At 42.9% G+C, this 24,562-nt stretch overlaps 8 protein-coding genes across 8 annotated transcripts; 6 read left to right on the top strand and 2 right to left on the bottom strand.

Moving 5' to 3' along the window:
- Window positions 1-1,044: 1,044 nt before the first annotated feature.
- Window positions 1,045-1,713, top strand: EAF01_010353 (uncharacterized protein; the record flags this gene model as incomplete). Its single annotated transcript, XM_038918610.1, has 2 exons — window positions 1,045-1,248; window positions 1,309-1,713. The coding sequence occupies 2 exons, from the start codon at window positions 1,045-1,047 to the stop codon at window positions 1,711-1,713; spliced, it is 609 nt and encodes a 202-aa protein (XP_038765835.1).
- A 1,925-nt stretch (window positions 1,714-3,638) lies between these two features.
- EAF01_010352 (uncharacterized protein) lies at window positions 3,639-5,189 on the top strand (the record flags this gene model as incomplete). The annotated part of the gene is made up of 4 exons (XM_038918609.1): window positions 3,639-3,735; window positions 3,784-3,848; window positions 3,902-4,313; window positions 4,363-5,189. 4 exons carry the CDS (start codon window positions 3,639-3,641, stop codon window positions 5,187-5,189), a joined length of 1,401 nt encoding a protein of 466 aa, XP_038765834.1.
- Window positions 5,190-6,585: 1,396 nt separating this feature from the next.
- Window positions 6,586-7,517, top strand: EAF01_010351 (uncharacterized protein; the record flags this gene model as incomplete). The annotated part of the gene is made up of 4 exons (XM_038918608.1): window positions 6,586-6,631; window positions 6,683-7,117; window positions 7,171-7,294; window positions 7,331-7,517. 4 exons carry the CDS (start codon window positions 6,586-6,588, stop codon window positions 7,515-7,517), a joined length of 792 nt encoding a protein of 263 aa, XP_038765833.1.
- Window positions 7,518-7,593: 76 nt separating this feature from the next.
- On the bottom strand, window positions 7,594-8,936 carry EAF01_010350 (uncharacterized protein; the record flags this gene model as incomplete). The annotated part of the gene is given in 5 exon segments (XM_038918607.1): window positions 7,594-8,088; window positions 8,181-8,231; window positions 8,246-8,335; window positions 8,389-8,688; window positions 8,727-8,936. The coding sequence occupies 5 exon segments, from the start codon at window positions 8,934-8,936 to the stop codon at window positions 7,594-7,596; spliced, it is 1,146 nt and encodes a 381-aa protein (XP_038765832.1).
- Window positions 8,937-13,230: 4,294 nt separating this feature from the next.
- On the top strand, window positions 13,231-14,133 carry EAF01_010349 (uncharacterized protein; the record flags this gene model as incomplete). Its single annotated transcript, XM_038918606.1, has 1 exon — window positions 13,231-14,133. The coding sequence occupies one exon, from the start codon at window positions 13,231-13,233 to the stop codon at window positions 14,131-14,133; it is 903 nt and encodes a 300-aa protein (XP_038765831.1).
- A 4,314-nt stretch (window positions 14,134-18,447) lies between these two features.
- EAF01_010348 (uncharacterized protein) lies at window positions 18,448-19,673 on the top strand (the record flags this gene model as incomplete). Its single annotated transcript, XM_038918605.1, has 3 exons — window positions 18,448-18,496; window positions 18,570-18,834; window positions 18,890-19,673. 3 exons carry the CDS (start codon window positions 18,448-18,450, stop codon window positions 19,671-19,673), a joined length of 1,098 nt encoding a protein of 365 aa, XP_038765830.1.
- A 738-nt stretch (window positions 19,674-20,411) lies between these two features.
- Window positions 20,412-21,563, bottom strand: EAF01_010347 (uncharacterized protein; the record flags this gene model as incomplete). Its single annotated transcript, XM_038918604.1, has 3 exons — window positions 20,412-20,837; window positions 20,895-21,143; window positions 21,216-21,563. 3 exons carry the CDS (start codon window positions 21,561-21,563, stop codon window positions 20,412-20,414), a joined length of 1,023 nt encoding a protein of 340 aa, XP_038765829.1.
- Window positions 21,564-24,133: 2,570 nt separating this feature from the next.
- Window positions 24,134-24,400, top strand: EAF01_010346 (uncharacterized protein; the record flags this gene model as incomplete). Its single annotated transcript, XM_038918603.1, has 1 exon — window positions 24,134-24,400. The coding sequence occupies one exon, from the start codon at window positions 24,134-24,136 to the stop codon at window positions 24,398-24,400; it is 267 nt and encodes an 88-aa protein (XP_038765828.1).
- Window positions 24,401-24,562: the final 162 nt, after the last annotated feature.

Below are 24,562 nucleotides of genomic sequence, written 5' to 3'. Positions count from 1 at the left end.
GTCTGTTTGTAAGATCTTACATCTTAAATCAACCACACACGCCTGGTTTATAGAAAGATCATCAGAATCGATCAAGAGGTTTATGAGTATATGGAGCAAGCTGTGTGACGTTGATGTTGAGGTCGCAGTTACTATATGTTGGCACCTAATGGACGACACGAGTTGCACACCAAGCTCTTACAAAAACATCTTACATATGTCTCCAAGCTATTTTCAATATTCCAATTCAGATTTGACGTTCAAACAACGGGGCAGATATATACACAAAGCATACCTACCTATCACTAGATGCTTGGTGTTCTATTTTGGTGTGTAGTTTATTTCATCCATGTGGAGATTGATACCGGGAGACTCCTTAAGACTAGGTAAATCTTGAATAGCTGAAGAGACAGACGCAATCTCCTACCTACTGCCTCGAAACTGGTACTGCAACATCTTTTAGATCTATAATTTGCTGTAATAGAGTTGCCGGTGAGCTGGTGAGTTTGTAAAATGTTCCCAGAAGCCGTCAAAACAGGTTGGAAAGTAATGCCATCGTACCTTCTGTTTCAAAGACATACCTTCCATTTCTCGTTGATTGTGTGGGTAGCTTCAAACATTTCTTTATATTGATTTCGAGATGTCCATACATGATGTTCATCATTTCACCCTGAATCATATCTTCGTCTATTCTCTTATCCAAATGTCACCTCAGATTCTATTACAACCGCTGGATTCAACCTACATTCGCTTTAATGCTCCTATTTCAAATTATTCGTGTATATTTAAATTACCATCTTCTCGATGCCAACACTTCCGCAAGAACCGCAGCAAGCACACCTGAATCTCAATCAGGATCCATTGTCATTGGAGCCGGTAGAATCTCAATTGACGTCTGATCCAAATGAATCCAGGCCCTGCACACGAAAGCTGGCCTCAAGGTATTGCATAGAGGCGTGCGTGGAGTCTTTAAGCTGGCGTGGATGGCTATGTTACCTTGCTTGTCTACTCGTTATCATTATGATAATTGGGATCGTCTGCAGCGCCCATGTATACTATCATGATATGGGAGGGCAAGGTTGGCTCAAATTGAAGCGAATGACTCAGGAACGATTTGATCGAGTCCAGAGCTTCTCGCAAGTCTGTCTGCCATCAAGACAGTTGGAACACTACAAATCGATGTTCGCGTTGAGTCCAAGAATGCCAGCCACTGTACCTTGGTACACCTGCGGGGATCAGCAAAACAGTTGTGAAGCTTACGACCATCCAGTAAGTTTTTGTTCGGGACATAACTCCCTTTTCTGGCTAACCATGTCTCCTTTGCCACAGGAGATCTGCTGTCCTCAAGGCATGATCTGTCGACCAACAACTCACACGACATCGGGTATATATTGTTGCAATGGAACGTTATCGCATTCCAATTGTCGTCTCTTAAGAGCACAAGCAAGATGTAGGCCCAACTACTTTGAATGCCCCGAGGATATGGGAGGAGGTTGTTGCCATAATTCGACAACTTGTTACGGGAATCAATGTATTCCGGTGTTCAAACAGCCATCCTCCGTTCGGCCGTCAAATGGACCAACAGTGACACCCTGGCCAGCTGCTCCAGTACCAAGGGAGGGGGAGATAGCGCAAGGATCACGTCTTATTATATCAACGTTGTGGCGTGCTGGTTATCCTTTTTCGGCGTTGGGTTTCTTAGTCTTTATTGGTGTCGTAATGGGGATGCTCTGATGGTAGTTTGAATACATTGTCACGCATAGGACTATCGATAGCGCCAGCGGAATGGTATTGTTTAATAATCAGTAGTTGGAGAATCAGAATGAAGAGATGTTACTGTTCCGCGAAAACAATGAACGGCAGTTGATGTGTGGAATTATTGACTGACAGAGCCAAAATGTGAGACATTGATTAATCATCTTTTTTGTAATTAATTAGCCGACACTTGACGTTTCTCATGACTCTAAGAGCCTGTTTTTTTTTAGCCGTTCGAGAAGGATAGACCACAACGATCTGTCTTCGAATCTCGTTGGATCGGAGATTTCCTTGGAATATGTACCATGTACATAGCCACTTCGGGACCATTCGAAACCGACGAATCGATCCTAATCTGCATGGTTCGAGGCGTCGTGGGGGCTTTCTTTCGTGCGTTGATGCAACGATATTCCCTCATCTCTTTTTTCCCACTTAGCCACAAAGAAATATATTAGACGAGGCACAAAAGGCCTCCATCTATCAATCAAGGAAATTCTATGCTGCCAAGGCGTGTCTGATACGGTATGTACAAACAAGCGTCAACGGTCGGACTAAATGCTGGATAGCGCGTCTCCCGGATGACAAAAAAGAAAGAGTCTCAACTTCACAACCACATCTCCTCCTTCTGTTCGAGTATCTTGATCACCGTCACATTGACATACTCTACTGGCTTTAGATGATCACCGTCGTGTAAATTTGAGGGTCTTGCGATATTAAGTCATGGCGATCACTTTGATGTCGATGCTGTTTTCCTTTATCTCAACTTCTCAAGGGTGGTCCCGATCTAGGTAGATATCGAGCGGCACAATTGTTCAATTTGACATGCCTTTGGCTTTCTGCTTCTCTATTGACGTGATCTTTTCGCCAATCACTGTCCAAGGTCTTTCCAATTCATGATATTGTGGCAAACCATCAAAGTACTGATAGCCGATGACTTGGAGAGTTGGATACGGTAGATGAGTAAAAGAGCTAGAACTTTTTCACAAGAGTCTAGAAGAATTGTGGGCTATTTTCTGGACGCCATCACAATAGTGGCTACAGCGTGTTTTTTTAACACATGAATTGAAAGGACTATGGCGAGGTCAGGGACAACAAAGAATTCCTCTTTTGGTTTTTGACTTTTCGAAATTACACATCTCTGGAACTAACAATTCATAGATCAAATTCCACGAGTCAACCGGGGTCTGCTACCAGTGTGCACGGCTTTCACCCCATATGCAGTGCGACTCGGCCGTGGGATTTGACGGGCTCGGACGTCATATGAATGGCAAAAAAGAGCCACACATCTTCCTCGATTGCTGTTTGTCGAGCTCTAGGATCTATGAAGTTCTGTCCATCAAGAAGATCATCTAGATTCAGTTGAGCCAGGAGCCCGTGGAGCCCCCGTTAATTTGCCGTTGTCACTCATTTTATACTCTACTCGCTTCATTCCACGAAAAAGATTTTATAGGGGTCGCACTAAGTTGTATCCACCATAAAACTGGTACTGGTAACCTTTAGCAGCTTTGGCGGTACGCTATGTTGAGCTAAGACACCACACTATGAGAAAATAATCAAGCCTGATATTTACTACTCGCCCCCCACAGGGCAGTAAGCTTTGAAAGAAAACTCAGGTACCGTTGAATTAGAGCAATCACCTTGACTATCTTGAGAAGCACTCGGATATTATGACTGGCTTCTTCTGCACTGAAGCTGGGGACATTAGTTGCCAATATGCATATAATAAATAGGACCTCCGCCTCCACATGGCAATACGCATTGTCTAACGTGGGTGCCATCTTACTTCTTTTTACATTCACTTGGTCTGACCCCTCATACATATCTCATTCAAGAGACTAAACTATCATTGTATCTCATCTCCTAAAACGCGAGCTATCATATCAAAAAAGCAGACGTTTCTAACCATGTCTCTACTATTTTACAAAAGACCTGATTATACCAACAAAGTAAATGGTCCTTTAAATGCTACGGAATGTCAACGATATGTTGCAAGAGCGAAAAGTGAGTTAACCTTATCTCATCCAGGTTAATTTGACTAACGCTCGCCAGACTCCGAACGTACAATTCCACCCGGGTTACGGTTTGAAGACGTGATTGAAAACCAATCTCTTCCAGTATGTTTGAAGTCTCCATTGAATGATAAGCCCTTTACTAATATTTATTTTAGCCATGTTCTTTAAGTGATTTCATGGACTTCCTTGTTTATATTGAGCACGATGCAGAGAATCTTCAATTCTACCTATGGTACAAAGACTATGTTCGTCGATTCGAGGCTCTCTCAGATTATGAAAAGAAGCTGTCTCCAGAATGTATACCGGAAACAACCGAGCCCTCTGCTCTCGCCAGGGATGCAGAAAAGAACGAAATGAGAAAGAGAAACCCACCAATGGACGTTTCGGACTTCAACGATATGGCCGACTTCGATGCAGATGTTAAGTCTAAGGATGGCCAGTCTCGTACCGATTTATCGAGGGCCGACAGCGCTCTGGGTAGTCCAGCAGCCCCTTCAGTTTTATCAAATAGCACGGGAGGACGCTCGGGAGACAAACCGGGCCAAGCAGGTCACAGATGGCAACCTTGTATGCGCGGAATTTCTTGAAGAAGAAGATTAGTACTAACTTCATTTAGTCACCATTCAGCCTATGCGAGAAGAGGTCAACCGTATAATGCGACATTATCTTGCTTTTAATTCTGCTCGAGAACTTAATCTATCTCACAAAGACCGCGCTTTATGCCTACACGCCCTTCAACACACAACCCATCCATCAGCTTTTCTACCAGCTGTGACCATAACTGAAGCTACACTTCGAGGCCAATCACATCCGAATTTTATTAGATGGTCTATATGCAACGGCAATAAACCTCGCGTCTTCTTCGTCCGTACCATGGGTTTCAGTAATACAATATTTGGGTTTGTGATCGCGATTCTATTGACGTTATCGAGCGTTAGTCGGTGGTGGAGAATATTTGCGGGCGTGCAATGGTTTCTAGGAATTAGTTGCCTAATAGCAGCCTACAAAGGTCTCTGCTTGATCATGCACCAATCGCACAACCGTAATCTACGGCCCTGGGAACAAATTCTACAACAGGAAGCCGCCGATGAGGAAAGTGGACGACACTCTTTTGAGAGTTCATCGGAACGACGCATCAAAATGACAACTCGCATGGGCGACGATCATGATAAGCAAAGCGACGGGGTCACAATTTCTGAAACTTCGACTATGTCGAGTTTTGGCCCGAAGAACGATGTGCAGGAATTTGAGGAAAAGTGGAACAGCATATACGAGAAAAAGAACCTGGTGAGAAAGGTGTTCGATAAGACTACTTGGACTCAAGACGAAAACTTGAGATTCTTACAAGATAAGATTGTGACTGGGGCCCTCGCTTGGAGTTTTATGACTACGTTGCCGTTGACGATTATATTTATCGCGTTGCCAAAAGGAAACTTTTATTAAGGTTTGCGGACATTGCCTAAAAAGTACTGGGTACCCTTGCGCGTAGTTCAAGATCAGATGCTTTGTATATGTTTGGATTGGTTAAAAAATCTCGATACACGGAGATGACTTTATGTCTAGACTTCATTGGGACCAGGCGAGAATCCTGGCATTTCCAAACCCTAAAATGGGGTTTCTTGTAAATATATTTAACGATTCGTTACTTCATCTTCGCAAAAAACAACGTGATTGTGATTGTGATTTTAAAAAAAGGCAAATTACAATTTAGATTTTTCCTAAGCACGGGGAATCCCCAGTGGAGATTTTAGTCCCCGGTGAACTTTGCCTTGACTTGCAGTATTTGGAAGGTGGTTGTAGTCTGCTTTTCGAACTTTGGGGAAGAACTATCCAATAAGATATTTGTGTTCTTGAGATGCGAAGTTGCTAAACTAGTTTCTGCAAGTGCATTGAGTCGCGTGTTGCCAAGCTGTGAATCGAGATGGCTTGTGTGGCGGGGACGTTCGTGAAGACGTTTGCGTGCTTGGTCATATCTATCTACCGTTTTGCTGTTAAGCAGCATCGGACTGCTATTTTGCCAATGGGAAATCTCACTACATGATGCATTCAGCCAAGCACAAAGTCTCGGGGTCTCCTATACATTTGCAATACAAGAATAGCAACCCATGTGCCGCCGCTCGGTCGCCGAATTGGGAGTCTGCGGCTTGAAAGTCTTCTTGAATCAAGTGGTGCTTTAGGATTGACTCGATATCTGATTCGCGATGTCGATCTCCCCGGTTCTCCAGGGTTTCTTCGGTAGAGTGTTATCAAAAATACGCAGTTCTGCAGCAGCAGCACACTTACAAAGGCATTGAGAATAACAGCTATGTTATGTTGCCACCAATCGAATCATTTTACCATATAAGTCGAAGGCCAAGAGCAAAAGCGGTATGATATTTTATGTAATATTGGTTACTCTATCTCTACGTGGGAGAGAAAACAGGCCGGAGTTGACCACTAATAAAGCCCTTCAATAATACAAATGTTCAATTCCGATCGAAAGAATCAAATGTCTAAATAATTTTTATGATTAAAAATCATTCAAGGATTTGTTTAATGTTATTAATTTTCAAATTTTTATTATTGATTGATTTACTATAGAAATTATTAGAATGATTAATTTTGGCCTCTTTTTTCTCCTACGAATAGTCTGTAGACTTGGTTCTGCCTTGATTGGGATCGCTTGTCCTTCAAAATGCTTTTTGGGTTTTAAATATTGATTGCAACCACAAAGATAACTCCTGCGTCAGTGGTTGAAGCCTCTTAGGGGTTTCGGGGGCCATGGAGGATGATAAGAAGGTAACCTTCGTCTTACATTTCTTTTCTTCTTTCTCGGGTTTGCTTCGAATGGCATTCAAAAATGAGTGCTTCAACTGTGATCCCAGCTGTGTGTTACAGTAGTTGTAGTATGAGGATTATTTCCCTTACAATCATGTGATGCTAATTCACTTATCTAGACAATGCATACATCGACGCTTTGAGATTTGGCAAGACACCAGCATTGTGCTCAGATTCATCATTCAACAACGAGTATAGTTCTTGCCGGGAGTGCGTTGCAGCAAATAGCTCAGATCCAGCTGCGGTGAACGAAAATTATGTGGAACATCGATTTGAACAGTTCTTTCAATATTGTGCGTCACTAAATGGGTCCTCTATAGCGTCGAGTATAGTAGAGAGTACGACAGTTGCAACAACCTTAAGTGTCGCCTCCTCACTACTTTCCTCGCTCCCAATTTTCACAACTATTAATTTGAGTTCTACTTCCACTCCCTCCGGGTCACCATATGCAACCATCACAGCAACCAATACTCAAGGTATCTCATTATTCAACGGAAGCATGATTACCATCACATTTTCTAATGTGATAACATTATGGACCCAAACAAGTTCCAGTAAGATAATATTGGTCGTTCGAAATGCGGCTTACTAATTGTATTCCATTTAGTTTCGTCCTCTTCAACAACAAATTCTCAATCTAAATTAACACCTGGTCATGCGCAGTTTCATGGTGTAGTTTTTGGCTCCATTTTTGGCGGACTGGCAATTATTGCTTTTGGTGGGATCTACTGGTAATTTTTGAGACACTGGCACTTGAGAAAATCGAGGGTTAGAGGTGGGTCTGGTGATGGAAGTGGCCATGAGAAAGCGCAATTGCATTCCGATTGTATCTCACCCAAGAATCCGGAAGAGATTGATGGGTCACCAAAAGGCCCAGTCGCAGAATTGCCAGCTATAGAAGCTGTTGCAGAGATGCCAGGGAGCATCAACTACTTGCCCCGGGAGGTTGGGTGACTTCGTGTGGTTCTGTAATAAACGTTTTGGGGCCTATTGTAATACATAAGTTCATGGCGCATCAATTTGCCCCAAGTCATTCAAACATGGATTCTGGAGTTACTGAGTAGCTCGTGTCCATCGACGTCGGATTTATGGGCAATGAATCTAAATCGTGGTACTCCGTGGCCTCGAGCTCATGAATCTCTTGCCATGGGTCTGATAATTCAACCGGTCGATCCACCGTCATGAGCTCGGGCATGTTTTCAATCCTGGTACGATGACTGGATAGAATATTGAATAACATCGGTTTCGTGGATTCGAAAACGAAAACCGATCTCATACAGTTCTTGACGGATATCATAATGCAGATAGCTAACAGAATTCCAAATATTATGGGAGCGACGAAGATAGACGAAAAGCCATGTTTCGAGCCAATCTTTTCCAAGACTGGTGCATATTGCATCCTGGAGCTGACATCAAGGCATGCAAGACTTCCCCCAGGAGTACCGATGGATTCAAGCTCTGATGGTATGCGACTACAATTCCAAGTACCATTTCTCATCGCGCCAGGAAGCGAAGGAGATAAACTCTTCAAGTAAGGCAATGGTATTCTGTTAAAATTAGTACTATGAAGAACATGTGATTTCCCATAGGCAAACTAAGGGATCAATCAGCACATACTTTATGAAAGTGCCATTGATCACAGCCAGTCGACCACAAATTTCTGCTAAACTAGTTCAATTGACATGCATCAAGTTTTTGCTACCCGAGATCTCTAGACCTTTATCGACACGTATTAGGGCTGGCATAGAAATATTCTGCAAGTTTCTGTTTTCCTGTGATTTAAGCGATTAATTGCCAATAGGTGTGTCGCTGTTGTTATAAAAACTCTCGCTATGCGCCAATCATGCAACACGTTGCAGAAGTGGTAGAGATACTGACCGTAGATTTTCGTTGCTAGTAATTTCGAATTTTTCTTGGATATACTCAAGTTTTGGAGCCGAATATGCCGAGAAGTAGTTGGCTGCCACAACCGAGCTTGAACAAATTCTAAAGCTGGCATGTGCACCTCAGCAGCCCTGTATATCTCTCCATAAAAGGAAGCTTTAGCAGAAGAGTAGACTTGCAATGAAGAATCAGAAGGTGGATCTTGAATGTGAAAATAGCTTGAATAGGATAAATCAATCAGCTGAGGCCTGGGTTGTCGATTGCTCGGAGAGAATGCACAACACCCATGTTTGGCAGAAAACCTGATGCAAGTTGCACATTTTCAATATTTGCGTTTTCCACCACAAGCGATTCTGGAAATTCGATTTTTAACGAAGAGGAGATGTTTCTGAGATTTAACAAATGTACCGAATTCAGCCAAGGAAAGCTCCAAAAGTTTGGTATATTAACGTTGTCCATCGTAAAATTGTGTGCTACATACCGAAGCATCGAAGAAGACACGTCTTGGAGATCGCGCCAATAAAGAGGGCCTCATTCAATCGATCCGACTACCTCAAAGCCTTCCAACGAAATCTGTTGGATTCCATTCATCGGGCTTACGATGAATCCGCCAGGTAAGTATTTGCACGCAGAGACTGCGAATGCTTTGGCTTGATCCGTAGCCATGACGAAAGATTGAGAACATATTTTATCCAATCTGTTTGCTGTAAGACAAGTCACGGTTTAATTCAGCCAGAACTATGCAGTTCGTTTACAACATACGTACGACATAAGTTCCACATGCTGTATCGGCCTTCTTGAAAAATGGCCTAGTACAAGGAGAAATTAGTTGACGCGAAACAACAATAAAAGAGTGGCCACACTACTACCATAACTAAGGAACACAGCATGTTACTTGGACTGACAGGTCAATCAATATGAGATGGGCATCGCTGACGACATATTTGGGTGGGGGCCAATGTCAGTTACTATTTTTGTTGCAGCCTTTTCAAGAATACATTTCTCAGGGTATGTATAGGTTTGCATAACTCTTCTGTGGCTTATTATAATACTAGCGTTGTATGGCGATGGGCTTTGCTAACCACTCGAGTTTTCTCGTGTTGTATGATTGCTGATTGGTTTAGTAATCGGAACGCCAATCGGCATTCTCATCAAGTCATGAGGGTTTTTACGGCTATTTGTGTCCGAATGTTGAAAGCTTCTTCTTGGTTGAGTGGGAATACTATCCTAAAACATTCAGTTCTGTGTTAATAAATTTCTGAAGAAAAAAAGGATATCTCATTGAGCAGCACAGAAACACTAAAGGAAATAGACGCAGGTAGCCGAATAGAGATCAGCCCCTCATGGAAGCTATCTCTCTACATAGCAGAGGCCACACTGCTCATATTGACAAGCAAGATGGGAACAAGAGAGGGATAAATTTTATTCACAGCGAAATCCCATTGATTCATCGTCCTAAATGCAGTATCCGACTAACATCGCTCATCAACTACCAACCATATGCTAGAAGATAGAAAGCGTTCAGTGTCTGAAAGTGGGTAGTTATCGTCGAGTTAGGTAGGGCTATCAACACACTTGAGATGTTCGTGGCATTGTGGATGCCGAAAGAGAAGGTAACTGTGCTCGGCTGAAGAAAACTGAGATAATATATCAGTCAACTTGACTTTAATCGCGTTGTTATCAAAGGAACTACTACGCTTGAAAACAGGAGAACTGGGAAAACTGCACTCATGTCAGTTGATTAAACCTTGAAGTACTAGATTCAGCAGTGAACGAACATTCGATTATGAAAGTTGTAAAGCCGCTGATCACGAGCGAGAGCCAATATAACTTTATTTGGCAACATTGTTTGAGTCTGAGACAGGCGACGAGAGGTTCGTAAAGTTCATTCCAATGGAAAAGAACTGTACAAATGAACAACTGTTATGTCACGCAAAGCATGTCTTCGATGTATAAGATTATATAAGAGTAAGTAATCATATCAATATATGAGACTACTCACATGTTGATAGACTTTTAGCCGTCACACAGCAGCCAAACAAAGTATGTGTCACGTAGAAGTTGTAGCACATACGCTGTATGAAAAACATGAGTAAATTAGAGTGAATGAATGGAAAAAGTGAAAGGGAGGCTTGGCCCGCGCCGCTGCCATCAGGACCAAAATTTCCAAATTGTTATTACCCGTCAACCTTGTCCGTCAAACCCGCATACATCATCTGAGAATGTGACCAACAACGCCCTGCTTTGCAGCTTGCGCACCCACACCTCATATTTTCCTTGTAAATCGCGGACTTTTGCTACTGAAGAAGCGGCTTGGAAGTTAAACACTTGGGACTAGGATTGACAGATTGCTGAGCTACCAATGCAGTACTGTGAGCGAACATGCAGAATGCCCCTCGTATTGTGGAACTTGATTTTTTGAGCCGGATTTCGTTCCGGGAGTTGAGTTTGAGCGGGGCTCTATCTTTCCTCAATTCCCAATGACTTCTCTATCAAAGGTCAAGTAACCAATCACGTGAACTACACGTGATTAATAGCAGCCCACGAGATTGGCTAGGCAATTACGTACAACATGCAGACGCATCTTGTGCGCACAAAATCAAACAGTCAGGACGGAATCTTAGTGGATCAATCATTGCTGCGAGTAATAGCTTGTGATCCACTTGCAATATATATACCCGCCGACACTAGGGCTGATATGGAGTGCTGAACGGGATGCATTACATCGTAGTGTGCATGCATTTTGTTGGCTCGATGTCAAGATTGCTAAATAGAGAACGAAGGGAAGATTAACAAAAGCAAGCAAGCGGAAAAATAGATGATCGTAAATGCCTGTCTAAATGGGGCTTTTACATGGTAGTTCTGCCATGGGTGACGAAGGGTTGGAGGGGGACAAGACGATTGATTGGAACGATCGTCTGTGCGACGGCTGCAGATAGCACGGACGGTAAAATAGCTCGATATAAGCAGAAAGGGTGAGAGAGGCACATAAGTAGCAACGGTAGGTGTGATGGAGCAAGGGTAATGTGCCGCCTTTGGAGAGAAAAAATAATCTTGCGGTGGTCGAGTCGTCGATGACTTGTGATTTACGGTGCTCAATTGTAAATATTGACCGAAAGAAGTGGAGAATATATGCTAGTGAAGCCGTCAAGAATCTTAAATTTGTATTCACACTTCGTATGGAGCCGGATTGGGAGATCGAATGCGAGAAGTCTTGAGCATGATTGTGCTCAAGCGGGCTTTAAGTAATATGCAGCAAGGCTGGTAGTTGGATATCTCAAGATGTAGTCTATCCACAAGCAAGTTTTGCAGAACTTGGACCTGCCCACATGCCTTCCTACTTGTCACGACGCTGTGCTAACTTGTGGCTGCTTCATCATTCCTTCACCGGTTCTTTATTCTGAAAACATTAGTTTGATGATTGATCAGATTTCTTCTGCAACTAATCATTCTTCCATTGCACTTGTGCGACCCCCTAGATATCGTACTGCTTTGCTGACTGCATCGAAGAATCATTTACTGAAGTTAATGCTTGTGATGGCTGATGGCTAATGACAACCTGATGACTACTTATTCATCCGATATAGGAAAAAGATACGCAAGTCGATATTATCCGTGTTAACACCTGCAGAATCATTCGATGCACTTGACTTACCTACTTCATTTAAACATTAATGCCAGTCTCGAACTAGACTCTACTTTCCGTTCAACGACATCAAGTCGTCAACTATTTCTTGTTATGACCCTGATGAGCTCTACTTTATTCTGTTCCCTTGCAATTGATCCACTCTCCGGCAAATTTTTGATAGTATACAGTAGGGTAGATCTTAAGAAACATATCCACTATGCATTATCGATAAAAGTATACATCCATCACAAGCATCACTCTTCAAGGATCAAAAAATGTTGTGATGGGGATTTCGTTATGATAGGGTGGATGTTTGCGTTTGTTCTCCCACCAGTACGACCCCAAATTAAGCGAAGAAATTTTGTTGGTCTTTCTCGACGTCTAAATGGTCACAAATGGCAAGGATTTAGTCGCCAGATTACTATATTCGCACTAGCTCCCGTCCATTCAGCATATTCACCTTGCTTACGCGCCCAATGACTGCAGCTCACCTTGATTATCGAATCACCATGTTTTTCCTTGAGTTTTGTCAATTGGGTCGTATAATTCGTGGAGTCCGAATGTACGGTAATCTGACCGGACTGCATGCACATACGCCGAGCAACGAACGAACTAATTGACTTCCCCTCATCAATGGCTGTAGCCTTCCCCTTGTTCAATATTGCACTTGGTCCTGCACTATTGCATGCGGACGGGATTTGCGGGATTCTAGGATTGTACCAATTCTGCGCCTTACCATGAGTAGTTCTATGCTGGGTCCATCCAATGATCAGTCCCAATGGCTACGATGGATGTCCCTTCCTCTGCGACCATAAAGGGACGCTGTGCCCCCTCTCAAAGTATCTTCTTCTCCTCAGCAAGCAGTCAATTCATTCTCAAGAGCTAGTCTCCTTCATTTTCGCCCTTTTTTGTTTTTCTTCATCTTTTTGTTTTTCTCCCCGTTCCCAAAGAGCTGTGCTCTGTAATATCATACCAAAATCTTTACATTCTAATCATTCTATCAAGTTGCCGGTCAACTTTTTATTAATTTTCTATTCACAAATCCCTAATCCATACAATCCGAATTAACCACCAAAGACTAGTCTCTTTTTGCTCGAATTAGCCAATTTCAGTACATTGAATTTTCATCTTAATATTTCGCATCAATCGATCAAAATGGCAGCTATTCAATTATCATTCTCTCTCCGTGTTTCTTCCAGTGTCAAGACCGTTCATCTACTTGGTAGCTGGGATAACTATGCTGGTCAACTTCCACTCGCCAAGGACAAGACTTCTTCCAAATCAGGTAGCTGGAAAGGTACTTTCAGATTTCAAGGCACCACTCTTCAACCCGGTCAAAGATATTGGTATTACTACATCATCGATGGATACCATGTCTCACACGACCCTGCCGTCTCATCCACCACCGAACCAACTACCGGTCGCGTCTTGAACATCCTCGATGTCCCAATCGAAAAGTCCTCAAGCCGATCATCCAAGTCCAGTTCATCAAGCTCCAAGCATTCTTCCAGCTCATCATCCAAGCACTCTTCCAGCTCCAAGTCATCACACTCCTCACATTCATCTTCCCGCAGAGAATCCCGCCGCGACTCACATCTCAGCGTTGACATTCCTAAAGGAAGACCCCTCTCCATTTCTCAAATCAAATCTCCAAAACCCATGTCTCCACACGCCACCAAGCACATCCTTGAAGCTGATTACGCTGCTGGTCCAACTGTCGATGAGTTGACCGCACGCTTCGGTGCGACCTCCATGGATGAGTACGACTATGATTACGATCTTCCAGGCTCACCATCTTCATCCGTCGGCTCCACCATCTCCGACACCAGTGGAACAAGCTCGCCATCTTCAGCTTCGAGCATGAGCGACTATTCATCAGGTTCTAATACATCATCCTGCACCTGTGAGAGATATGGAATTACAAGAAAGGGAGATAGAATCAAGTTGGACTGTGGAGGTTCTCGATGCGGATCCAGCGATTCAGAGTCCTGTAGCTCAGAGGATGAGGCTGATTACTCACGATCATCCCGCAGAAATGGAATCGTTGTCCGTCGATGAATGAACACCTAATGGTCCTGGAGTTGAAATCCAACACAACACTGAAACGCAAACATATGCCACAAAGAGAGATGTGCCATTTTCGCATCTCGCTTAAATATTCACCTCATTGCAAGTTTTCGCATCCAATCAAATCAAAAATCACGAAAAATATGCATGCATACATCAAGTCAAGTCTGGTACTTGTCATGATGGTATGTCCCACAGGAAACCGAATCCGCGGCGCAAAACGAAATCAGCGAATCTTTCGCAAATTTCATGTACACTCAACAAACGACAAGTTTTCATGGAACTATCTACTGTACTTCTTCAACTTTTGGGAAGGAAAAGAAAGTTACCACATGAAGAGGAGGAAAAGGGGACGTTAAATTGCCAGAAGGGGAGGGGGTGCAGGATAACGATAGACACATACTCTCATGATTGTATGAGATATGACAGGTCTTTTATTGGTAATGAAACATGATGGTCATGATTCATGATGATGAGAAACATTGACACGGCAGATTGAATAATGATTATGTGTCAAGTCATGATAACGAGATGATAGATGGATGGGATAGAGGACAATTGAATCTGTTCCACAACATACCTTTTGATGCCTTTTGATTTGTTTGATGTGATTGCGAGTTATTTTAATCTTTTGGTCGCAGGCCCTTGGCCTTGTCAGTGTTTCATGCCTAAATATGTATTTCGCCATAATTTTTAATTGATGGTGTATTGCCAATTGCTCAATAGAAGTCCTATGTAAAAAAGTAAGTTCATTTTTGGCTTTACTCTCATCAATGCATAGTTTCATGGGTAGCTCAATAATTTGGTTAAAACCAACGCCTTGCCCTTTTTTCGTCATCTACGGCCAGCCCTCGACCTCCTATGAAACTTCTTCAACCCCGGATTTATCAATTAATAGTCTTTATTTCTAAACAATACAAGGAAAAGGATCTACACGTATTGAATAATCCCACTCACAAGTTAAATCATTCGCTAGCCAATAATGTTTCAGGTGATGGATGTTGACGTAGCGGTAGATATTCCACATTAACGTATTCATTACGAGCCCTTCTTTCTCATTTAAATGTATCTGTGACTCCGAGTCAACTTCGTTTCATGAATCACTATTTCTCCGCCCCCTTCCTCTAGGGTCTGTCGAGCCAGAGCAAACCCTACTCCTGAATCGAGGAGGTGTCGCGTCCCATTTGAGACTTCTTCTTCCCTCTTTTAACTGGACTCAGAATCAGTCCTTGCAAAACTTATCTCATTACTTTCAGCTTACAATATATCCCGTTTTAGGATTGTGAAGCAGAGCAGAGATCTGGTCATATCCTCAGCTTTTCCCCTCTTCATCTTCACCTCGTGTCCATCACATAATCAGCTCTCTCCGATCGAATTCCATCAACTCTGTCATTGTCCAAACATCCATTTGGGGCCTCTTGTCCCTTTCTCCCACACCCAGAGCTAGTTTGACACTAGAAATTATGACCAAAACATGCTATGAGATGGAAGAAGTGCTATCCATTGATTTTGTCTCGTAATCAACGATCGTTGATTTCGATTTGTGCAAGAAATCATCGATTCTCTTCCTACCATGATGAAGACTTAATCCTTTAAGACCACTAAGTACTAACCCGATACTCCCAGTAGGAGATCCACCTGTGTATCAATAGCTCTTCAATATCACTTCTTCCTCAAGAATGGCCAGTCCATTCACTATCCCTATCTTCTTTCTCAAGACCCGTTTGGTAGCTTGTCTTAGTCAAGTCACCCACAAACGCAGGTTGAATGCCTGGTTAAATTCACTCATGACCTCTAGCCTGTCTTGTTCTCATATACGCCGCCTAAATCGGATTTCTCCAGAGACAAGCTATACGATGAACCTGGAGCAAGTTCTTTGGATTTGCTCGCGCAAAGCTTTATCTAGCTATTAGAGATGTGAAATTGGGAATAATAGGACTGAGGATCACCGCTTATGGCGTTAGCCATAGTGGTACCGTTTAATCTGATCCCTTCTCAAGTCCTCCCTATCAAAATCTCCTTACAGATTTGTCATTGTCTATGCACGCAAAATGTCTAATACGAATGACATAGATGAGCTGAAGTTTCGCAGCCATACCGATGCCTTATTATAAGTACTTCGATCTCCGATCTTTCCCGAGACTTTCTTTCGTAGAACCAACCCGAAAAACACCAGCCAAACTGAAGGAAAGCCAAAATTTTCTTCTACTGTCTCTTTAAACTAAATTGCTAGCTTGGAATCAACTCTTATGTCCTCACAAGATTGAGGTGAACAACATAAGTCAGGAAGTGAATCAGCAAGACGAATTCAGAAACTATGAGAATGACACAGAGGATTATTCACCCTTTGCTAGTTCTTTCTACTTTCCCGCATTTCATTCGTACTAAAACTTCCGGAGCTATCATCAAGAGAGAGTTGAAATGAAGCTGTTCTAGAGAAATAGATTTTTGAAGTTGAGGTGTAAACTAATGCCTGGTGTTTCTACCCTCCCACAACCTCCAGCTGAAGGGTCCTTGAGCTTCAATCCATAAACACGCAAATTGCTCCGCCAAGTTAATACAACCAGACACAAGTAACAGCGACAGAATGGAAACTATATGCATCTAGATGAGAGCTCGTGTAAATTTCCAGGTACTACCCGGATCTTATTCAGCGTTTCCAATATTCGGGACTGTAGCCCAATCTCGAATCCTACTTTGGAGTCTGATGATGATCTTATCAATTTCATGAATCTATGATTATTTTGACTACTTAGTAAAATAAATTTCAACATCTGCGATAGTTTCAATATCTCGAAGGGGTTGAGAATTCTAGAGGTTTTGATTCCTAGACGGTAGTCCGAACTATTGGACACCCTGATCTTGTCTCAACATCTCTCAGGGTAATCAACTGTTACTAGGGCTACTACTGCTGGGCATTATATAGAAAATCTCATAGCCAAGTCAAGTCGCACCTTTCAGCTCATATAAATTATTTCATCCTAGTTCAATCAACTACTCACAGAAGATCGGATAGCCCATAGGATCCTTCCCCATGTACCATAAAATCTGAATTCCACCTGTAAAAATCTCATCCGTCTCACTGCCAATGTGAAATCATGCCCTTGTCAAGCAGATCCTTTTAGAATGCAGTCCATCAAATGGCCATTGAGAAAAGTTATGGTGATCAACCGGCCAGACATTAAGCTATTGTTCGACCCTAAATTCCACTCAACTTACTTAAGATCGCCATCAGCAACCTCTCAACAAACAAGTAATCCTGGTGCATAACCCCATCTAGAGAAGAAAAATGAAGATATAATCTTCTCCCTCCCCAATCCCAATCTTACTAATCTCTAATCTCAACACGATACTTCATCTCACCGAAAACTAAACACCAGCTAGATCATAAGATTGCTGACTCATAACACTCTAAATTCTCAATTTGTAGAACTCTGCTCATAACTGACAACAGCAGTCAGCATTCAGTGCTGACTGCTTGATTCTCTTGACAGAAACATTAGCCGTGAGTTAAGTACTATCACCGCCGAGGAAATAAAGATGAAGAGACGAGAAAATTATTTATGCGCCGAGACACACAGTCAGCCATTGTGAAGCCTTGGATGATTTATGAACCGATGTTGAGTGAAATGCTGGAACTCTGCAAACTAACCCAATCCCATTAATTAGATTATAGGTAAGATTTAAGTTGAGGTGAGGCAGGTACGAGAATGAGCAAGTCACTGATGCTTTAAGCGCGGCAAATGAGGTTATTCCCAGCCGTGTATGGGTATACAATCCCTCATCTATCCCTTCGATCAGAACTACTGATCTCAAGACATATTTTCCTCCAGCTTGAACACTCTACATACTTCTTTCATCAAGCAGCAGCCCAGACTGTCAATATGGACTCCGATAGTAGAGACCAACTGATTCCTCGAAACGACCCCCGAACCCCTCGATGGCTCCTCGATCTCCACAATTGGAGGCTCGAGCGATACATCGATATCGCCCGTACCATTGCAACAGAAGGCTATGGAATTTTTTCATACACCTGGGGCTATATTGCCGATCTGGACAAACCGTAGGCAGACGATAAACTACCAGACGGTCTTCTCTGGGACGTACCAACTACTTCTAAATTCAGTCTTGAACGAGCGAGAGAGGTAATGGGCAAAGTTGGCACTCGCTATGTCTAGTAGGATTGGATGCGTGTTCCTCAGGAAACTAGGAAAGGTCGCCGAACGATCACTCCCCGCTTGAGAAGTGCAGCACTCGAAGAAATCGCAAAGCAATTGTGTGTTCGCTTATTCCAGTTTCTACCAAATGATAACTGGTCAATTCGTTGGGAATATATACCGCAATGCAAAGAAGAGTATCGTGTGGCTTCATTCCAGACTGGAGTTTGCAAAGCCCCTTGAAAATGCTCCTACTAACCGCGTCAACAGACAATGGAACGCTACCCACCGAGCCCAAAGCCTATTTTGACAAAATCGTGCAATTGGTCACTCAATCCCAGCAAGTAGAACGTTGGTTTTCCTCGGGTTGGACGCTCCAAGAAGGTGTTCTACTCCCCGAAACGATCTTCATCGATGGCGCGAGCAATGCTCTTCAACACGAAACGTTTATGCACAATGGAGGACACGCTTCGGTAATCGACTTGACGGTCAGAATTACTAGACTCGCTGTCGAGGTAGCCCAACCCTTCTTGCTGTAAGCCGATGGGAAAGAACCCTAAAATCAGGTCGGCGTACTGATTGATGAGAAGCTTCACATGGCAAATGAATTTCGACAAATCCTCCATGCTCTGGTCACTTCTGGCCCCGTCGCGTACGGTAAGGCTTCCACTGTATATACTCAATGGCAAACAGAGCCGCAAATTCGGCATGGAGCAGGATTCTTGCTGGGCATTGATCGGAGCAAGGGAGCTTGAGGGCGTTACTGTCAACTACACACTCTCTATGGATGAAATCAAGATGATATTTCTCACAGCGTTGATAAAGAAATATCAATGGTCAATGCTTTTGTTGCCTCAGCCTTTGTTTTCTGTGAATGGAGGGCAGTTGGCGAACGATTTTAAATGGACCAATATTGTGGATGGCCTCTTGATTCCAGTTGGAGTGTTTGTAGATTCGCAAATAGGCTTAGGATCACCAAGTATGCTACCACGCATGTCACTTGACAACGCGACGACGATAACTGTTCAGCCACCTCAGACAAGCCAGACTTTCACGTCGTGGAAGAATTCGGATATAAAATGGTATCTACATTACGTTCAGACAGAAGAAGGAGTTGAGATTCGGTCCCCAGCATCAAACACAAACTCCACACTACATATCTCTGACGCGGTCTTCCTGAAGCTAGAGGATCTCGGCAAGAACGACAAGGCTCCTACTGCATCTACTGGTATGAGATGTGTTGCTATTATGGGGCTTGGCACACCACAGATCAAAGAGTCTGCCGGCGTATTTGGTGGAATCGTGGATCTCTGGTTTGCAGGAGGAAGCAAAGTCGAGGTTCCAAGTTTGAAGATCCATTTGTCGGCACACTAAATCGACGCCACCAAGACTGGTGGGCGAACGTTTAGATTTTAAGATCAAGCTAGATAGGGAGATTTCATTCAAAAGGCTTTATTGAGTAGAATGTGATATTTGATCGAATTATGTTGAATTTTTATCGCAACCTTTCGAATTTTTGAGTAAAAGGATACGATTGCAGCGTAAATCATTAAGGACGTGAGTGATGTATTGCTTCGTGACATTTGTATGAATATTACCAGATACTCTGGCAACCTCTCAAATTTCGAGCTAATAGCATACTCCCTATGCAATCCCAAATTTCGAGCCATTGAACCCCAAGAGCAAAGTTCTTTCATAACCCCGTATCATCAGTGATTCACCTCTCATTGTAAACAGAGACCCCGATAAATCCACTCAGGTATATGCATCCACATCACCGTATTCACGCAGGTGCTGCAAGCAGAACGCAAAGTAAAGAGACAAGACAAAAAATCTCAATAGAGTAACATGATTTGTGAGAAGTCATGGGTGAAGTAATACTTCCCACCGACTTGAATCTCTCCGGATTGAATATAGTTTTCCTTGAGTTGTGTGCTACTATGCATGGGGAATTCGTTTATTTCTTTCCCCTACCATCCCACGATCCCCTGAAACTGTACTTCATTGGCGATAATAATGTTCTTCGGTGTCCTCAGATCTCCGCATTATAGTGTCAACACCCATTTTCCAGTTCTCCCTTCTTATATTTCTGGAACATCTCTCCTCTCCCTTTTATACCAGTACACCGTCCCCCTCTCCCCAACACCTCCTAAATACCCTGTCTCTATGTCTCTCAAGATTTCTCCACTTGGCCACTCCCTCCGCCAACCTATTATCACCCTTTCCCCACCCCAACCCCTCATCACCTAACAACCACGTGTAAGCGAAAACGCTCGCATCAAAGAGGCCCGGCGCATCCCCAGCAAACCATTTCTCATCCCCAAGTAACAAACTTAGTGCTTCCCATGCTCTGTCCGCCTCCTTGTAAATCATTTCCTCATCAATAATCTCTGCGCTCTTGCGCAACTCCAATTCGGCTGCGGAGCGCAGTTGATGAGCTGTGTAAAGGCGGACTGGGAGAGAGGAGGATGCCGGGTCTATGTAAAGAGGAGCAGCTATCGTACAAAAATTCGAGGGGTTTAGATAGAGGGAATGTAGCTTGAGAAGGTTAGTTGGGTCGTCAAGTCTAATATTGGGGGGAGTAAGGAGACGTACCCAAGCATTTCTTATATTATGATCGATTAGAGCTTGATAAGCTTCTAGTTTTCTACTCTTTGGTTCTGGGACTTTATTTCCTTGTTCCTTTGCATATTTCACGAGTCCATTACTCGGTATCGGGAGGTAGTCATCTTGTGAGGAATTCGATTTGATGCCTGGTAAGAGAAAAGGTAGGACACCAGTAGGTGAGGCATGGTTATTTGAAGAGACAACATTATGATCAACTCCTGCGAGATTTAGAAATGTCTGTCCATACCGTCAGCCTCGTTATTCTATATTCGATATTGCTTGCTTCAATCTCTACATAGGTAGACATACCTGCCATTTTAAACATCCCGGATTAAAACTTGGTCTACCTCCATTCTCTTCGTCGCCCTCTCTACAGAAGATATATAAACTGGGCAATCTAGCATCTCTATCATTTCTTCTACCCTTTGCCCCAGGACTCCTTTGTGGTAGTTCGTTTGCTGGATATGTAACCACAGGAACTTTATCAAATAATTTCTTAACCGGTCTAGGTATACTGAATAAATCCTTCACGGCATTTGTTTGTCGAGTGAAGTTGGATTGATTGTATGTAGTATCTTTCTTCTGGGTAGTCGAGCCATCTTTTCTCTCATTCTGCTTCGGCCTCGCAGATGAGGTTGATTCATTTGAAGGAGGCATAGCTTCTCTTACCAATCTTGAATGGTTTAGATAGAGCAGACCAGGGTAATATCGAATCAGAACAATAAATTCCTCACAAATCCGCGACTGTGACTAGGTACCGTGGTAGTTTCGGCGCGTCTTCCGATAGTTTCCTTTTCTCTGATATGGAACACAGATTAGAACTGATGAGGCTGCCCGCTGTCCTCACCGCACCGACTTAATTAATTTCATTTGTTTAATTTTTTCCATTTTTTTATTTCTGGATAGCCGCGACATGGTAAATTTCAATGCGAAAAAAAAGGGCCGAGGAACGGCAAGAACGGAGGGATAGGATAAGATAAGGCACCTTTGCATTTCGAGTTAGATTTGAAGGTCCATACAAGTTATTAGTCCTGGTGAGTGTGAGCTGTTAGTACCAGCAGGCCAGGTACAATACGTATATTTACCGGAATGTACACATAAATACCGAAGTGTCTCCCGTTTTTAATTGATGGAAAAAACGGATTTATCCGTAAAGTGTAGGATGCCAGATTGGTTATTGTATCTAGGTTCTAGGTACATAATGAGTGGATTGAGGGATTGAGCAATTGAGATTTCAATATTGAAAAGATATCGTGAAGAATATCGAGAATGATCGGGTATGGAAGCTACAGACTCCAGAGTACACAGTCCTTGGTGTGGTCCCATGTTACCACCGAAATAGCAACCTCCATATACATAAAAATGCATCTCTGGCGTGAGCATTATGGAATGATATTGGATGAGGTGAACTGCCTTGGAATCTTTAAAAAGATCTTGGATGCATGAACCTACAAGGGATGAAAAAGAATCCCCGAATCATAAGAAATGGGTCTTGGGTTCAGGTTCAGGTACGATGCGTACAAAATGCAATGCAAGATTTTTTCTGACATGCAGGATAAGCGTGCTAGCATGTCAGTGTGAAGGGAGTATATCGTCACATCCAACAAGGTCATTTTTATCATGAGAGCAAGTGGAAAAGATTGGAAAGAAAGATGGAAAGATACATGTATGTATAAAGGGGGGCAACAATTGAATAGCCGAGCCTTTGTCGAATTCTCTTCATTCTCATACACCCATACTTTCACACTTTCACACTCTCATACATACACAGTTACATATCTACATAATTTTAACTTCTTATCCGACTTCGCAACATGGAAATCGTTGTACCTCGGATGAAGAGAAAAGAAACGTGTGACCCGTTTCGGTTCCACAACGATAAGGCTCTTAGTGACTCTAGAGTCTCACTCACGGCGGGATGAAATATTAACCCGAAAGCAAATGCTTACGAAGTGGCTAACTTACCACTAACTCGATAGTGATATGGGGAAATACTCAAAATGGATTAGTTGTTCGATAAATTGGTACGAGACTACGAGTTCCTTGCAATTGCGGAGAAAACAAAGCGGTCGTTTCTCTTTGCCCATGTCATAAATTGGAGTTAGCAACATCTGTACCTAGTAAGTAGCCGATAACAAACACTTTTGGTAAAAATCAAATGAAAAACGGTTGTGGGATACTTGGAGTTAATAACCAATTAGATTTGAATTTGTCCTCATAGAGAGGATACTTATGAGATAATAATCGACAACCCTGAAATATCCCCATTCAAAATCGTAACTCGGATCATGATACTCCTTCGTTGTCTAATAATTGTCACAAAATATGTTTACCGCTGCTGAACCCTTTTAATCCGAAGTTGTAAATAAAGAAAAGAATCTCGTCACTTGATCATCTGGATTCAACTACTTAACAATTCCTTCTTGTCCTCAAAGGAAGTCACTTGAAACAAAGGACCTGGCTCAAATCATCATCGCCCATATCTCGACCGACCTCTTTCACGAACCACTTTCCCACATCTTCTCCAACAGCGAGAAATCTACCGAGTCCCTAAAAAGCACTCCATGTCCGCTTCACGCTACTCTTACCATCCCACCTCAATTTCAAGTTACTTCCCTACCAATCTTGTACTCAGCCAGCCATTTTACCCCTCATCTCCATCCCTTTTAGTTCCAGTTGACATCTTTGTTTCTGAATATACTCTCACAGAGTCACACTATTCCTCCCAAATTGACACTTGACACATCCACTCGTCCATCATCATATCGCCAGCCACCAATCCGGCATCAATCTACGTACATCGAGTCAAGCTTTCCTCAGAAACTCTATTCCAAGTCCCAAAACAAGACCGATCGTCACATACGATCGAACCATCTTTCGCTTCCCACAATAAGTCCGGGGTTTGAGTTTTACGATTACCCTGTCTAAATTCCGCAGGAGAGCCACTTGTAGAATTTTGAGTCTTAGTTCGACCGAGGTATACTCATTTTGGGAGTTACAAAAAATTACAAGAGCAAAGGGCGAGAAAATCGAGCTGGCATTCATACGTTACGTCGTTCAGTTCATACAAGATACTCGAATACGGATTTATATATACATAATTCTCCTACCAAAATTTAGAGAAAGTTCTTCATATTAGATATCTGCACTGCAACCCCGCTCTTCATCCTAGATATAACAAAGAAAAATATACTTTACTATCTACCTGCAACCCAAAAAACGCAAAAATGAACGCCCCTCTCACATCGCCAACCCGCACCACCTCCTCATCAACCTACTTCCAATCCTTCCCAACCGGCCCCTCGAAATCCTCCTCCTCCTCCTCCAGCGGCCCAACATCCGCTCCTCAACCCCCCGCACCCCAAGCGCCCCAGCGCTCCTCAAGTCAAGATGAAACCTCCCCGTTTTTAAAAGATTTCAACCTCGTCGCCGAAGCAGCCAAGCGTGCACAAATGGCATGTCTAATGCGAGATATGGAGGGCTGTGGATTGTAGATTTTGGTATAGGGAGAATGGTGGTGTGCATGAGCGTGCGCAGATGTCGATATACGATGAATGGGTAGCACACCCACCCATTTCTGCGAATCTTCATCAATTCAATCGTTCAGAATTGGAGAGTCAAATAACTCCCACCGCGAACAGCGAACACAAGGTGAA

The sequence above is a fragment of the Botrytis porri genome, assembly GCF_014898465.1.
Source record: "Botrytis porri strain MUCL 3234 chromosome Unknown BPOR_016, whole genome shotgun sequence".
Taxonomy (NCBI): domain Eukaryota; kingdom Fungi; phylum Ascomycota; class Leotiomycetes; order Helotiales; family Sclerotiniaceae; genus Botrytis; species Botrytis porri.
This window is presented reverse-complemented; position numbering and strand designations above follow the sequence as displayed.